Consider the following 16,476-nt stretch of genomic DNA (forward strand, 5'->3'; position numbering starts at 1 on the left):
AAGTAATTGAAACTCCCCCCCCCCCTCAGTGGCTGTAGTGACCCAGACTGTCTGGATGGCCACAGCCACGGTGAGGACGCCCCAGACGACAGCTGCTCGGAGAAGAGCAGCTCCACCGTCAACTCCAGTAACCAGAAGGACGGGAAGTATTGCGACTGCTGCTACTGCGAGTTCTTTGGACACGGAGGGGTAAGAAAGCAAAAATTATTATAGACACATAAGGCATTTGGCAGGGATGCTCCTCGTCGCATACAGACATTTCGTCATAATCTAGTATAAGGAGACAATAGCATATTTCTCTGAGACTTATATGAATATGTCTCCTCCTTTAAAAACTGCTGAAAAACCTAGAGATAGTAGTGCATTTGTTTTCCCTCAATTCTTTAGTATACACATTCAAGTGATTTGATCGTTAGTTCCTGAACTAGTTTCGACCAACCTGTTGTACTGTCCTTAGCCACTTGTAGCTCCTACTATTAAACAATCGTTGCTGGGACAGCAGGAGATACTGCTGTATTTGTTTTCCATTGATTCTTGTAGTAACCTTCATACACAATAATTTCGAGTGTTAAAGGTCAATACTTGAACCAATATGGACTAACCTGTCGTACTATCCTCAGCCGCCCGTGGCTCCTACCAGCCGGAACTACACGGAGATGCGAGAGAAGCTGAGACTGAGACTGACCCAGAGGAAGCAGCCCAAGTCGGAGGAGCGTCCCATCCCCGTCTCCCAGCCGCAGTGCGTCAAGAGCCAGTCATCGGAGAAAATCGACTCCCGCGAGCTGGAGGAGCTTCTCAATTTCATCAACGGCGGTGAGGAGGAGGGGTCACCTAAAACCAGCTCCAGAGCAGCCAAGAGAGCGCGCCGCAAGCAGAGAAAGGTACGTGAGAGCAGTTTTGTCTTGGAACCTTTCTTGGTTCCCTTTCCTTGGAAATAATCCGAACATTTGATATATTAATGTTTTATGATTTTGTTGGTATGGTGGCCTTAAAATTGTGGCCTTGACTAGGAACACCTGTAAAAACAGATAAACTTTGCACAAGCCCATCTTTACTGTCCAGGTCTACTGCTGTTCTTCACATTATTTCATTTTAGTATATTACATAAGTCTAAATGTTGATGTGTTTCCTGTCCCCAGCTTGCGGAGGAGCAGGCCCGTCTGGAGGAGGAGGCCCGTCAGCTGGAGCTGCAGCGTCAGAAGGAGGAGGAGGAGAGAAGGCAGAAGGAGGAGCAGGAGAGACTACTGCAACAACAGCAGCAGAAAAACAACAAGAAGAAGAGGAAGAGCAAAACCTCCAATTCTGCCGTCTCCGGGGGGAACAACAAGACCTCAGCAGGCTCAAACATCATGGGCACGGAGACTCTCCAGCCTAACGTAAAAAACCCAGTAGCCAGTAAATCAGACAAGGGTCAGCAGAACAGAGTTACGCAGCCGCCGCCGCCTCCTCCCATTGGCCAGGAGACCTGCCAACAAAACGGTTCCCTGAAGAGAAAGAAGAGGAAAGCCGGCAATAGGTCCCCGTCCATCCCGGAGAACAGGTCCAGCTCGGAGTCGCCACAGTCGGACCAGAGAGACAGGGTAAAGTCGGAGCACGCTCCCCGGCACCTCAATCACAAAATAGCTCCTGAGCGGCCGGTCAATCCAAAAGCTCATCCCCCTCAAGAAGCAGCCAACCACAAGCAGCTGAATGGCAGGGCTACCAACAACAAGTTGGCCAACGGGCTGGCAGCTCAGCAGAAGGTTGTGAATGGCCATGTGCCCAATCAGAAAGCAATTAACATCAAGGCAGCCAGCCAGAAGTTGGTTAACGGACAGTGTGCCAACCAGAAGGTTGTAAGCAGCTTGGAAATCAGCCAGAAAGGTTTAAATCATGGCCAGGCCAAGAGAGCGAATTGCACCGTGGCCGTTCACCCGGTCAGCAAGGGTACAAAAGAGCAAGAACCGACCAGTGGGAAGCAGCACAACCTTGCCAAGACCTCTGCAGAAAAGAGACCGGAGATGAACGGCGTTTCGGAGCCTCCCAATAAAAAACAGCCCGGCAAACAGCCGCCGCAGGTGCAGCCACACGACAAGCAGCAGCTACCCAACAAACTGAAGGGCAACAAACCCGGCAAGGATGGCAAGACTCTGGACAGAGCTCTGGAGGAGAGACTAAAGTCAGAGGCACCGGCCAACCACAAGGCGCAGCGGGCACAGCCCCTACCCCGGGGAAAGCACCCCTCCCCAACCCCCTCCCCCACTGGCAGCGAGTCCCCCACTCCACAGGGTAAGACGTCCCCCAACGGCACCAAGAACAAGAAGAACAAGAAAAAGAACAAGAATGCCAGCCCCATGAGTGTGATAGGTGAGTTTAGAACATATTATATAACTGACAAAACATTAATATTCTTGTAACTTTGAGCACAACAAAGTTAACTTATTGTATACCATTATAAGATTACTCACAGTTTCCATATGTTTCCCCAGATGATATCTTCATGCCAAAAGATGAGCCTGAGACTGCTGAGCTGGATGACTTTGAGAAAGAACTGGAGGCCTTCAAAAGGTGAAGTGTGGCAAAGTGTCTCTTTAATGTCCAAGCAAACCAATTAAAATCTAGTGTGCATGTTCAATGATGTACTTTGCTATGCAATATTTAGCAGCAAAGTCAAAATCTTAGCCCTAGACCAATCATGTCTAATTCTTCTAAAATATTTGTCAATGGAGTTGTGAAGTAGCACTTACATGTATGTCTTGTTGTTTCTTCTGTCCGCAGATTCTGCATGAATTCTGTGCCCAAGGAGCAGAAGGAGAAAGTCCACGTCAACATGAAGGACATCATCATCAAGGGCAAGTCCTCAGCAGTCCACGCCCACTGAACCTTAACCTTTGACCCTTGGGTGGAGCAGAAGGTGAAAGTTCATGTCAACAGGAATGATGTCATCATGGGCAGGTCATCCAGCATCCATGCCAGCTGACCCTTGACCTCTGACCCTTATTGGGGAACAGGTCAAAATGTCATGTATGAAAAATATCATGAAGGTCAAGGCTGTCCTGTGCTAATAATGTTGACCTCTGACCTTTAACCTCTGCACAAAAGTAGGCATCTTCCAAGCAACTTTAGTTTGTTTCATTTTTACTGACTTGATTTTCATGGTAGACAAGCTGTGCTATAAGGATATAATAGCTTGTTAAGAAAAATTCCTACAATGCTGCATTATTAGCAGCACATGAAGTTGATATGTACATGCTCCTTTCCTCAAAAATTATTTTACCTTATTTTATGTGGCATCCAACATGTATTATTTTAGGTTGGAGTAACTATAGTATTTTACTTTGTTTTATCCTTTAACTGTGCATCAACTTCTGTACTTCAGCTTGTAAGGAAAAGCTTGGAAGATGTCTACTAACCATCACCAGCCCCTCCACACCAAGCACAGATCAGTCCTCACGATTTAACTCTCGGTCTCATTATTGTCTTCCTTCTGTTGATTAGTAGAACTATCACAGTGTTGGTCTTCCTTGAGTTAGTTTAGAGCAGAGCTGTTCAATCCCAAAGTTTGGTTGTCAAGTCAAGGTGTTTGAGAGACACCAGACACAGTAGATGCTTGCTAGGCTAGTTAGGATAGACTAGTTTTTCATGTATCCCTATGCAATAGTTAGGTTCAAATTGCTAAGTAGTAGTAGAGAGGTTCACTCAGCAGCTAAGGCAAGATAACACAATGCAGCTTCTTTTTATCTTGCACCTATGGAGAGTACTTTGATTGAGATGCTGTAGATAGATGCCTAGTGTGCCAGTAGACAAGCCGTGAAGTTGGAAGACACTACAGTATGTTGATGACATGTTGGTTAGGGTTGCACATAGCAAAGCTGATGTTTAGATAGATTCATGCTGGTGTGGAGGGGTCAGGGGGACTAGTGCGTGAAGGAAATCCAGTTGTTTGGGGGACTAGATCGCTTTGTGCCGTTGGGAACTGTTATGTGGAGTAGATACATGTGTACCCAACATTGAAATGGGAGCCAATGTTGAGAGGGAAACTGGGGAGGGGGGTTGATTCCATACGACAAGAGGAACGGGAGAACCAAGACTCAGTGTTACATCACTGTATGACCTATGACCTCTACTACTGTGGTTGCCACGCGAACCACAGCCTACTCGCTCGACCCCTTCTTGTCTGCACTGCAAAGACGGAAACGATTTCGCACCGAGCCCGCGATGAATGTATGCTGCCCGTATCGAAAAACCCGCTCGCTACAACTACAACTACTTTTACTGACTACTACAGCTATTATACTACTACTACTACTACTTGTGACTTTTTCTAAGAGTTGTACTGGAATCAAAGTCGACCAGTAGTGCAGGCACTAGTGCCTACTTACAGCTGCAACTTTTGTTCTGACTAGCGTATAGCAAAATGTAATGGCAAAGAGAGAGAGAGAGAGAGAAATAGAGTAAAAAATTGTACTTGCTTTTAGCATCTCTTGAATTTGAATAGAATATTCTTGCCTGGAGAGAGGAGCCAGTGAAGACAGGAGTTTGAATGCATGTGACTGGAGTAACTGCCACATTGTTAATAAGAATAGTATGAGAGATTGCACAACATTAACAATTAAAGATAGCTAACCATTGTATCCATCCGTGTCTCTGTGTCTGATTCTGTGTGAAGTATGGGAGCTTTGTGGGTGTAATGTCACATTGCAAGTAGGTGAACAGATAAGAGTAATGCTGGAATTTATAAAGGTGTAAATGAGATTAGAAGCTGCCTTATTTTCTATTTTAGACTAGTAATATTAGTGTGGGTGCCATGTTATTTTCCACGAGCTCCATGCTGGCCGAAAAAATCTTTAAATTTGCTTGGTTGGTCAGGACAAAATCTGATTGTACCCAATATGAAATTAGTGGGAATTTCTTGAGCTTACTATGGTCACGTCTAACAATGGTAGGATTACTTGGTCAGACATGCTCAACATGTTCTGGTGATGTGACGTATTAGTATATTATTTACACATTCACGCTTTTGTATGTCTGGTAAATTATGAACTAAGCTGATTCAACGTAACCTGGTCTAAGGTCCACTACAAACTACACTGCAATCCGCTTATGTGCACCATGATGGAACGTTTGAAATTAAATTCAAAAGCGTGTTTAGATATTCTTTAAACGACAGTTTCAAAATGTTATACTTTTGCTCGTTTCTTGTTTTGTTAAATCCGGATGTAGATGATATGAAGAGCAGTGGCCTTGGTGAGCAAAGAGAGGGCAAACAGGAACTTGACTGAAGAACCTTCACGTCCAATACTGGTCGTGCCGTGTCGAAACGCTTGGCCTCCCTTTGCTATTGTTGCACATACAACAACCTCAACACTGCACAGTATAAAGAAAGGTTCTCATTCAGAAAAAGTAAAAGTTACTTTTGCGTCAAGATACACTCGAGAGTGAAAGGCGTGGATGTTAAGAGTGGTGCGCAGTAATCTTTGGATGAATTCCTACAAGACGTTTTCTATTCACTGTTTGTTCTGGAAGAAATGAGCCGTGGAGGACCTGAGCCCTTAAGACGTGTTTGAGCAGCACTTGATTCGTTGTAACAGGATGTCGCTCATCTGCTCGTTGCCATGGTAACGGAGATCCTGAGACAGCTGGCCAAATGGAGTTTGTAAGGAGCTCTGCCCGCAGGAGTAGGTCCTTTGTGCAGGAGGTCTTCATCCTTGGATGATTAACGTCTATCACGCTACGCTGATGTAAGATTCATTTTTAGACGTCAGTTTTGTTTCCTTTTCGGACTCGAGCCTGATCAAGGTGAGGCCTGCTTTTCTTTTTCTTCTCACTGATTTTCTTGTAGAAAGTCGCTAGTTTAGCCATGGATATGGACCAAAAACTAGAATCAAGTACGAAGAAAATGCTATAATTAGAGTGTACAAGGTGTAATTCGTTAGGAACAAAACAAGCTTATTGTTCTGAACAGATTTAAACAGTTAAGAATCACTCTCTGGAAGGCTTTTTTCTTCATCTCTAGACAGTGCTTGTCGACAGCAGGTTTGGGGCAGTCTTCAACACGGGTTTCTTTCTAAACTTTCTAAACTGTGTTCCTTGTTTTCCTTTTTGTTTTTTCCTTTCGTTGACAAAATGGATTATTTTGTAATCGAACAAGATAAAGTTAGTAGTGGTAGAAATATCCGGATATGCTACATGTATGCTCATGCGCATATAACCTTCCTAACCCCATGTTTCTCCGCAGACCCAGCGATGACGATAACCACTGTAAGGTGAAGGTGAGTTGAAACTTTATCTTCTTGTTCCTGAAACTACATTCATACATGTAGGTAGAGTTATCTAACAAGCACGCGTGCACTTCGTAGCTATTTTTGACACACTTTGCAACATAGTCATACTTCGGCATTCATATGAAACATCGAGAGGGGCGAATCTTTGAGTTGCAAAACGGAGAGGGTTTAGTAAGCTGAATCATGACGTTTATGAAACATTAGTTGACACTAGCTGCTGTTTGTAGCTAAACGAAATTTTCCTTTTGCACTACTATCAAGTCATAATATGAAGTACTAGACTTAAGTACAGATGGAATAATTCAGCATGGCCACTAAAACAAAACATTCTGACATCTCCCTAGTCTGGGAAACAAAAAATGATCAGAAGAAGGAAAGGGTTCAGACTAATAACCATGGCATTTTAATTTAGTACAATGTGTAAAAAAATTAAGGCGTAATGTGTTTTACCATCCAAACTTTACAAACAGTGCCCGAAGAATAGCAGAAATTGACGTACGGCATGGACACCCCTTTGTAAAATACACACTCTCTAGTGAGAAAAGTAAGGGGATAGCAAAAGTACATAAAGCAGGAGGGATGAAAGAGAAGTTTCAAGAAGCAGGCATTGCAACTGTACATATGTACACGCAAAGGGCCGCAGAAATAAGAGGTGGGAATAGTAGTGAGAGGTTTTAGGACTACAGTATCTGCTTACGTGCCTATAACTGCATAGGAACGTAAAGTACCAGAGTTATCCACCAAGGATTGAGGTGTTGAAAAATTCATTCGTTTATGGAACTATCGCATCTATATATAGTGGAACCCGCTGTCACCAAGTACAGTAGGGGCATTATCATAAGATACAATGTAGCTTCTTTAAACAATGTTTAGAGTTAGATGTTCAAGGGTTAGGTGTAACAAGTCGTTCGGTGTAATGTAGCCAGCTGCCGTCGAGCCGCGTGCCTGCGAAGCTGGTGTGTTACGCCGAAGGGCGGTTATTCCGGCTATACAGATACAGATACTAGAAAGTACTTCCTCTTAAAACGAGGTAGTTTGGGTCGACGAACGCTATCCATACGTATCCATAATCGGACCTGTTCTCAATAGGGTGAGCTCCTGGTATCCTAGAACGCAGATTTGCCCCAGGTACGGTTTAATACGCGCGTACCTTTAATCAACCTCCTTGTTTTGAGTTATTCAATTTAGAAGATGACCATGTCACAGTGAGAAGTTGGTTGTGATCTTACCGAAATGTCGTTACTTCTATCATGCCTTCATGGCAAACGACGTAAATTTGTTTGTTGATTTCACTTGGAATTTCTCTTCACCTTCAGCTAACAAGAGAAACGTTTCGATCCAGTTCTGGGCAGTTTGAACTCACCCAATTAAAGGCATCAAAGCCTCATGATACTTGCAAATTATCTTTCCTCGCCCTAATGATGTTCTGAAGATCACCTCAGGTCCGAATGTCAGACGACACGTGTGTGTTTTTACCCTGACGTGTTGGCTCTGATCAAGCGTGCCGCCATTTTGGATTCTCGTCACGTCCACCGCGTGAGGTCGGTCAACGATCTGCACAACACTTCAGCACCTGGAGTGTGTGTAGAGTCTAACGTTTCTATCCCCTTCACAACGACGAGTGCTTTTCCTTGGATTTGAGTGGCAACTGTACATTTTTGTGTACAGTCAATCCTGCCCGCAGTCAACCCGCAATTTTTGGCATCCTGACTAAAAAACGTACAGCCAATGGAAGAGAGGAAAACAAACGACTTTTGTTAAGACTTAAACCTCCTAGCTAAACTAAAGTTCCAGTGCAATCAACTTCCGTCTTTCGAAAAAAAGACAATACCGTTCATTTGTATCTCATTTTCCTAATATAATGAGTTAAGAACCTGGCAGTTGTGAAAGTAGACGACAATGTTTATCACGACAAACCGTCCACAGCTTGCCCTGTAAGCATGTCTAAACTTAACCAAAGCAAACAACAACAACCCAGGCGTCGCTAAGCAAATAAAACCCGAAGTGAAAAAATACAACATATCAAAAAAAAGGAGTCATAAATCCTTTTAAATGAATCACATTTGTGGCCAAGTTCTCGATGATTGCGCAGTCTAGTGACTCCACGAGAGACCCAATCGTAGGTACGATTCGTGTCCATCAAAGCCTCATCGACATGCCGACATTCAAATAAGCTCATTACGTTCTTATAGCTCGGTATAGGATTACTGACGAATGTTGTAGCTACATCCTTTTAAGGGCACTTCATGCACACCTGGACGCCTACCGCCGTGTTGATTCGTTCCGCTCCGCAGAGTGAACATTTGCCCTTTTCTTCTCCGCACACACAGGCGGAACTGTCCATGAACGAGCCTTGGTCTTCTTTCCTGACGGTTTGACACAAGGTAAAATCACTTTTCGCCGTAATTTATCGAGTCTTTTATCATTAAAGAACGCTGATGTTGTAGCAAGTATCTGATTGACAAGTTAAGATGTTTTGTACGTGAAATTTCGTTGCGTGCATTTTACATTTGCCATTGATGCACATGTGACATTCTATTTGGATTTCTAGATGTGGCGAGTGCGGTTGGTATTGGCAGCAACACTGGTGGCACTTTTTGGAGCAGGTAAATTCATCTTTCTAAATATCACTTACAGACTTTATGGATTGTTGAGAAACGTCTAAGACTCTTTTTTACAAAAAAATGTCGCCATCCTTATCATCATTTCCATCATTTTGAAATCAAGATGCCCAGCGTTTCAAATTCTAAACGAAGAATATAACGTTACACCAAAAAAAAGCTAGACAGTTTAGTTTTCATTGGGAATTTTACTTGTTGAGTCTGTGTCATTGGTATTGAGTTATTCGACATTCCTGTCCTTCAGTACGTGACACTAGTGAATCCCTTACAAGAAGTCAATATTTTAACCTAACGGTCTAAACATTCTCACCCCCACAGCCCGTGGCCAGTGCGGCGGGACCCTGTCAGAAGAGACGGGGGAACTGATCAGCCCGGGGTTTCCCACCGGCTACCCGAGCAACTCCGAGTGCACCTGGATCATCCGCGGGGACGTCGAGGACACCATCCTCATCTTCTTCGACAGTTTTAACGTGGAGGCAGACGACAGCTGCAGATATGACTACCTGAGGTAAGAGAGGTCTCTGACTCAAAACATTCAGTAGGTTCAGTGGAGATTGGGGCCAAAACCGGCATCTGCATCTCGAGCTAGCCCGGTCTTTCCAAAATTAGCTACCTGCCTGACTGAGAGCTGGAATTAATTTCGGACGCGCAAATCGATCGATCTAAGACGACATTTTCTGCCACAAAAGTAAAGGGGGCTATTTCGTGAATGCTTTCCAGGAGAGCGCAAGCGGTTCTTTCCGTCTCATTTTTAATCCCTTTATGCGTATGTACCGGGGAAAGAGATGACTCACTTCGCAGAAAGAGCTTCAAAAAGCTTGTTGATTAACACTTTACCCTTGCCTTGTGTACTGTTTTTCTTTAATTCTTAAGATTTGAAAGAAATTTTTAATTCTTAAGATTTAAAAAAAAAGCAAAATCGCTCTTTGGCTATGAAAACCGTTGAGGGATGTACCAAATATTTGGTCGCTCATCACGCAACCTCTAGTGGAAAGGGGAGCTATGTATAGTAGATGAGGACCTGTCGATGTCAGCGTGTGTCTGGTCAGCTGGCAGGTGGTCTCGGCACGTGTCAAACCGCAAACCTCTAATTGGCTTATCTCCATATCATCAATCACAGGACGACACTCACTCCACAGTATCTAATTTACAAACGCTCCTCTTCAACACGTACACGCCTACAGTTTACCTGAAGTCTTTCACAAACACAAGGATGCGTAGTTTAAGTTGGCAAAAGAAAAGGTAAATGAAGGAGAGATTGCCTGCATGCTCCTTAAATACTTGCATTTTTATGTTTTTATTTTGTAATTCTACGTGTAGACGGCCATGGGCTTTGGGATCGGTCTGATCACCGTGGGGTCGTGTGGCGTAACGGTAGAGAATTCCACTCAGAACCAAGAGGTCCCGCCATGTCACCAACCTTGTGCCCTTGGGAAAGGCACTTTACACGACTTTCCTCACTTCGCTCAGGTGTTAGTGAGTATGCAAAAATGGTCGTTATCATGGTCGTGGACATTAAAAGAAAAACAATCAATCAATCGTCCTGTTTTTGTTTTTCAGATTCACAATCGACGGTCAGACGGGAGACCGGCTGTGCGGGGCGGGGTTCTCGGAGTTTGAGAACATCACGGTAACCGGGGAGATCCTGGTGTTCTTCAAGAGCGACGGGACCGTCAACATGCCGGGCTTCAGGCTCATCTACAGAAGTGGGTACAGCAGCGCGCCGGCAGAACGTACTGTGCCTGCGCGAAACCCGAATCTCTCGCGGTTTTCGTTGGAGAAAGATGTTTATTGCCCGAAGTACATGTTTAAATACATGCCCGAAGGAGGCTAATTTCAAATGCAAACAACATATGTATGAAAAAGAAGATACAATGATATGAGAGTCTACGCGTACGTTGGATGCTTGGTCAGCTTTGCATCAGAATTTTGACTGTCGCAGACGATATCTTTTCCAACACGACATTTGAAAACTATGGAAGGGATGTCATCCTTAAAAGGCGAATACGGCCTTAAACGAGACGTTTTGCAAAAGTGCTATGTACAATCCATTACGGGTTTCGCGCAGGCGCAGTACGTTCTGCAGACGTGCCGGGTATCGCCCTCTGTAGAGGTATGCTTACTGTTTTTTTGTAGGTTCACAAGTGATGGACGTAAGTTCTTATCATGATAGAATTAAACTTTCCTCAACCCAACTTCAACCCTCTCTTCAGACTCAGCGAATTTTCCGTAGAATCCACGACCTTTTTAGGAGAACTAACCTAATGAAAAGGAACACGTGACCCAGAGGGACTTGTGACGTTAGCAATAGGTCAAAGGTGATTGGAAGTCGGTATCGACCTCCACCCATCATGGTCACGTGTCTAGAGTAAGTGAGTTAGTTATTAGAGAGGAGCCCAAAGGTTTTGTCCAGTAATTTGGTGAGTCAGAATTTCCATTGGTTGGAAGAAGGAGGTTCAACTCCACCGTAAGCTCTACCGCTAACGGCCACTTTCCATGCTAATGGCTTTGATTCCTGATGCTAAAAAGGGCGATGCCCTCAATATGTCAAGTTAAATAGAAGAATCCAGACCCTCGACACAAAACGTTTTTGTTGTATAACACCTGATCTCTCGCAACTTGAGCGTAGAAGTGCGAACTGAAGAGTACTTTGAAAATGCGAGTTTAAGGCTGAGAGAGACGTACAGAAGGACTGCGCCCTTAGTAGTGGTTGTTTGAGAACTGTAATTGTACGTCCTTCGTCCTTAGGAAAAATAGTCTGACTCATTGAGGACTACACCTGTTTCATTGATTGTCACCAATACGTAGCGTATTTCTGCAACTATGATAGGTTTACGGTACACTGGTCTGCAAACAGATATGGAGGAAAAATTGGTTTTGCTTTCCGACGCATGGTTAACTGTGTGGTTATCAGTGAACCTTTTTAAGAGTGACTTGCCAGCCCAGGTCAAAGTTTGAAGAAGTGAAGTCTCCAAATTGCGCACATCACCCACTTCTTCGGATCATCGGGTAATGCTATAACAGCGACAGAGAGTATTAAACCCCCCGCGATGTTTCTGTCCTGCAGTTGTCAGCCCCACGACCACTACTACGCCTGCGCCGACAACAACAACCATCACGACAGCTCAGCGCGCCGGTAAGTGATCAGGGATCAAGGTGCGGGGAATATCCCGAAAACTTCAGGTGGTCTTATGGACTAATCTTGAATATACGTAATCCAATGCGTAACTAAATCCACACTAATATGGTTCATACTAATGTAAATAACTGCTTGCAGCTTATTTGTAACAATTCGCTTTGGATTAGCCTCAATTTCAGGCCTCGGAGGGACATTCATTTCCGAAAATGAAAGTTCCTTCGCATGTCTGCAGTTGAGGCTATGCCATGAAGTCGTGTGTACTTCTAATTTTGTAACAACCGCATTTATAACTTTAACACAATATCTGCATTATACGTATTAACAATACAGCTATTAGAGGCGTTTGCTAACATGCTAACTCACTAATTGATTAACAAATCGTTGGTTGTCTCTGAATCTTCCGGACATCATGATGATCATCGCGGTTAGAGTCAGGACAACCGGCGCAGCCTGGAGACTGCAGTGACCCGGGAACTCCGCCGGATGGCAGTCGTGAGCTGTCGTCCCTCGCGCCCGGCAGCACCGCGACTTTCACCTGCAACGACGGGTTCGTCTTGGTGGGCGCCGCCACGCTCACGTGCCTGGACACCGGCCAGTGGGACGCCAGTCGCCCGACCTGCTCGGCCAGCGGCAGCGGCCAGCCCCCGGGAAGCGGACGTAAAAAAAAACCACTAACTTTTACCCTGAAATCAGCAAACTTGTGGCCATTACTGTTCCACGGAAATATTGTAGCAAGCTTGCTGATTTCAGGATACAGTTTTCGTTCAAAAGGTCTCAGGTTTCGTCCCTCCAAGTCGTTTGTAATGAATAATGATAATATTAACTCGCACGAAACTTACCAGCAGATGCATTTTACCATACTCATACAAAACTTAACTGCAAATGCCTGGTTATTGCTTACACATTAACAGCGCTACAGCTATATTTACCCTAACTGCTGCTAAGATGATAACATAATCCAATGCTGTAATACATACAGGCTTCTCAGTGCACTTACAACTAACATAACGGTTCCTTGTACAAGGCTTTGGAGGGACGCAATCTGACACCTTCGTCTGTCGAGTGGAGTGGGGTGTTTACGAATTTCAATGACAACTTTGTAACTTACGGTGACGTTTGATGATACATCTAACGCATGTAGTGGCGCTGTAGCGTAGCAAAAGAGAAGAATTATAGAAGTAGAGGAGAACAATACAGATTTTTTTTACTACATTTAAATATCATAGACATCTGAGTTGTTATAGTATAGAAGTAGTTTCTGCCTTACAGTCTTGTTGGGTCCATATGCACAGGTAAGCGCTGTTTGAAGAGACATTTAGCAAAACGTTGTTTCGTAGTCTGTATGATCTTAGCTTAGCCTAGCTTAGATTGGTTGTACTCCTTGGTTTTCATTTTCAAAGATCTGAAATCATGTTTCACCTGTAAGGGGTAGTATCCGATTTGTAGTGACTGAAACGCAAGCAACGCGTACGTTTCCAATGTTTCAAATCACGGTTTTCTCAGCAATAAACCGATCCCATAGCTCTGCCCACCTGCCTCAAACACAGACATGGAGATATGTTTGACGAACCTGCAACCAATCTTTCATTGACCAGGCTATCATTGATTGAATTGCTAATTGCGGCGGGCAGTCAGGATCGGTTTATTGCAACCAAACGTCTTCTAAAAGTAGCCGTTTTAACACCCGTTCCAAACCAGACTGCAGCAACCCTGGCCTGCCGACTAACGGCCTGTCCGTGCTGAGTGACGTGCAGTTCCGCCAGGGGGACAGTATCCAGTTCTACTGTGACGACGGCTACGAGCTGACGGGGTCCTCCGAGCTGCTGTGTGACGGCTCAGGGTCGTGGTCGGCACAGCTGCCCGTGTGTGTCCGTATGTACAACGTTCTTACTGTCGTCGTGTTCTTAATAAACGTGTATTGAAACAACCACAGAAACATATATTGTATAAATGCAACGTTATGGTAACCTACAGTGTAGTCCAAGTATACATGTTATAGTTTAGCGTAATGTAGAATGTACATGTAGGGTCGAAATATTCTCTAGCCATTAGTTCTTTATAATACTCTGTCAGATACAATGTCCGTTGACCATATATATAGCATTATGTTAGTCACATACCAACTAGTAATTTCATTATTTGCCATACATTGTACCCGTGACAATCGTTGTGCAATAAACTTTGACTTTGACTTTTTGTTAAACACCATAAAGTCGTTGAAGTACAAAGATTTTGCAAATTTGTGTGTGATACCTTTCCTGTACATATATGTATGTTTTGAAAACACAAAGGATATTCCTGTGGATTTTTTTGTCAGTTAGGCCGGTTATTGTATATTCGTATCTGATGGTACACTAAACGTGTATTGGAACATAATATAGTGTGATCTAAGTGTAAGACACTATGAAATAGATGTCTAAACTTCATCGACGTGTCTTGGTCATTCATGTCGAGTATTTTGTCAGTAAGGCCGGTTACTGTTTTGTTCCATAGCTGACGGTACGCTGACCGCCGGCACGCCGACCTGGGCGATAGCCTGCATCGCAGTGGGCGCCGTGGTGGGGCTGGGCATCATCGCCGCCATCCTGTACATGCTCATCAAGACGTAAGTTCTGCTGGTACCGTATTTGCGAGGGTCAAACTACTGAAGTATAAAAATATAAAGGTAAAGGTGGTCCCGTAGCCTTATTTAAGGCAATAGGAGTAGAGGGTTGTTAATCCACGGTGTCTGGGGCACGGTATTGGAAGGCGGTGCCCATATCATGGCATATACGTTTCGATGTCTATCAGACACCGTCCTCAGAGCTTCTGACTGGAGTTCTGCTTCTCGCCGCTATATGTAGCCGATGTAGGTGGCGCTCTTGCGGCGAGAACACAGCTTTTGCGTTGTTTTCCATTTAACATGCCCCTAATGTTATTTCTAATTTTCTTACAACCAATATTCACGCCAAAGTAACGCAGTTTTCATATCTGTTGTTCACACTTCCAGGCCACCAAAGGCCGTGCGCGGAGGAACGGGACAGGTCATCCCGCTGTAAGACTGGAGCTGCCGAGAATACAGCCCAACTATGTGTACATATCTTTACTTTGTAATCATTATGTTATAAAACATTTATTCACAAATAGCGCACCCATTGTCATTTCCGTCTATACATGTAAAAATCTCTCACCTGTATTCGTAGCGGATGGTTGAATACAATAACTTCCAAGAAGACCTTTCGGTAGCCAATATACGATTCAATGCGCAAGACAATTGATAACCAAAGTCGATGGAATACTGTCTTGGCCGCCGAAAGATCCGCTTGGTGATCAGAAATCAAGATTGCTATCACATGATGATGGGATAGAATAGAAGTAGTGATCTAACACTTGGAGTTGCTTCTTGTAAATATTGATTTCCTCACCCACAATCACATCTATTCGGATGAGTCTTTAGCGACAGCAACGTACCTTCCAAAAATATACTATTATTGTACGATGTAGTTCAAAAGCTTTCGTCCAATGTCATTCTCAACTGTGTACGTGATCGTATAGCTAGGCGTCTATGTCGCTACCCTGGCTGTCAATCCTAACTTTGTACTCATCCTATTTTCGGATATCATCAGCAATGTTCATTCCATATCGTGCATTGCCACTCAAGTGTTGTCAAATATGAGTAGTTGAAATGAAATTTGGACACTAAAAATCTGGCACTGATAAACCGACAAAACAATGCACCTCAACCACAGGTCTTTTGAGATTTTTTGTATGTTTGATACCCACTTACAGATTTTGTTTACTTTGGTAAAATTGTGGAATGTTTTCACCCACCATTTTGGAGTACTTGAATATTTCTACAACAATGTTGATTGTTTTGCCCTGGGCTTTACGTCGTCTATATGTTTGTACGAACTTCTGTCATTATTTCTTTTGATGTACGAATAAATACATTTTCTTTCATTGTGTCGAGAAAATATAGTTGTATGATGTAGATCTTATACCTTCCCGTTCAGTCTCTGTGAATATTTCCCAGTATGAATGTTTAGTGAAGTATGATTTTTTTCTCTTTGCGCAACAGTGGCTGTAGTTGATAACTAGAGCGAATGGAAGATGATACACGAACTTCCTTACAAATTGACTTATACAAGACACGGTGCACGGTTGCACCGGATTCGTATTGGGCGTAATATGGCAAAAATGTTTTGTTTATTTCAGTTTAATCTTGCTTGACAACCAGGCCGCTCAGCCTATATCGATAAACATATAAACAAATATTTACAGGTATCTTACATTTTAAACATAACGGCCATTTTATTGGCACTGATTAAAACAAAATTACGAATAATATATATGTATTACTTTTAGGATAAGGCCCAAGTTATCCAACGCGTTTCTGAGCAACACCTAGTTAAATTTCATTGACAACGTCTCCTAGGCCAGATCAGACTGACTTAATTTTATGGGCAGGATTTTT

The 16,476-nt window shown here is 43.6% G+C and overlaps 2 protein-coding genes across 4 annotated transcripts in view; both read left to right on the forward strand.

Moving 5' to 3' along the window:
- Positions 1–4,613, forward strand: part of LOC109471430 (protein FAM193A-like) — a 31,523-nt gene extending 26,910 nt beyond the window's left edge. For both annotated transcript variants that reach the window (XM_019770715.1, XM_019770716.1), the window contains exons 20-24: positions 30–189; positions 621–881; positions 1,140–2,346; positions 2,469–2,547; positions 2,758–4,613. In XM_019770715.1, the coding sequence (XP_019626274.1) occupies positions 30–189; positions 621–881; positions 1,140–2,346; positions 2,469–2,547; positions 2,758–2,860 (1,810 nt within the window). In that variant the 3' untranslated portion in view covers positions 2,861–4,613. The remainder of the gene's footprint in view (positions 1–29; positions 190–620; positions 882–1,139; positions 2,347–2,468; positions 2,548–2,757) is intronic.
- A 1,035-nt stretch (positions 4,614–5,648) lies between these two features.
- LOC109471493 (seizure 6-like protein 2) lies at positions 5,649–16,470 on the forward strand. 2 transcript variants are annotated; one of them, XM_019770827.1, is made up of 11 exons: positions 5,649–5,778; positions 6,218–6,251; positions 8,594–8,647; positions 8,815–8,869; positions 9,203–9,392; positions 10,445–10,590; positions 11,952–12,020; positions 12,453–12,680; positions 13,722–13,895; positions 14,517–14,628; positions 15,013–16,470. In XM_019770827.1, the coding sequence occupies exons 4-11, from the start codon at positions 8,815–8,817 to the stop codon at positions 15,059–15,061; spliced, it is 1,023 nt and encodes a 340-aa protein (XP_019626386.1). In that variant the 5' UTR covers positions 5,649–5,778; positions 6,218–6,251; positions 8,594–8,647; the 3' UTR covers positions 15,062–16,470. The 2 variants fall into 2 exon arrangements, with proteins under 2 accessions (XP_019626386.1, XP_019626387.1); XM_019770828.1 differs by lacking the exon at positions 12,453–12,680 and having other exon boundaries at positions 5,652–5,778.
- Positions 16,471–16,476: the final 6 nt, after the last annotated feature.

This window comes from Branchiostoma belcheri, unplaced genomic scaffold (assembly GCF_001625305.1).
Source record: "Branchiostoma belcheri isolate BF01 breed outbred unplaced genomic scaffold, Haploidv18h27 scaffold25, whole genome shotgun sequence".
In the NCBI taxonomy this organism is placed as follows: Eukaryota; Metazoa; Chordata; class Leptocardii; order Amphioxiformes; family Branchiostomatidae; genus Branchiostoma; species Branchiostoma belcheri.

Excerpts from the sequence above, each read along its gene's own strand:
- LOC109471493 (XM_019770827.1), top strand. The coding sequence starts at position 8,815 with ATGTGGCGAGTGCGGTTGGTATTGGCAGCAACACTGGTGGCACTTTTT. Across the intron at positions 12,681-13,721 it reads CCAGCCCCCGGGAAGCGGAC|ACTGCAGCAACCCTGGCCTG; the intron begins GTAAAAAAAAAC and ends GTTCCAAACCAG. Across the intron at positions 13,896-14,516 it reads ACAGCTGCCCGTGTGTGTCC|CTGACGGTACGCTGACCGCC; the intron begins GTATGTACAACG and ends TTTGTTCCATAG.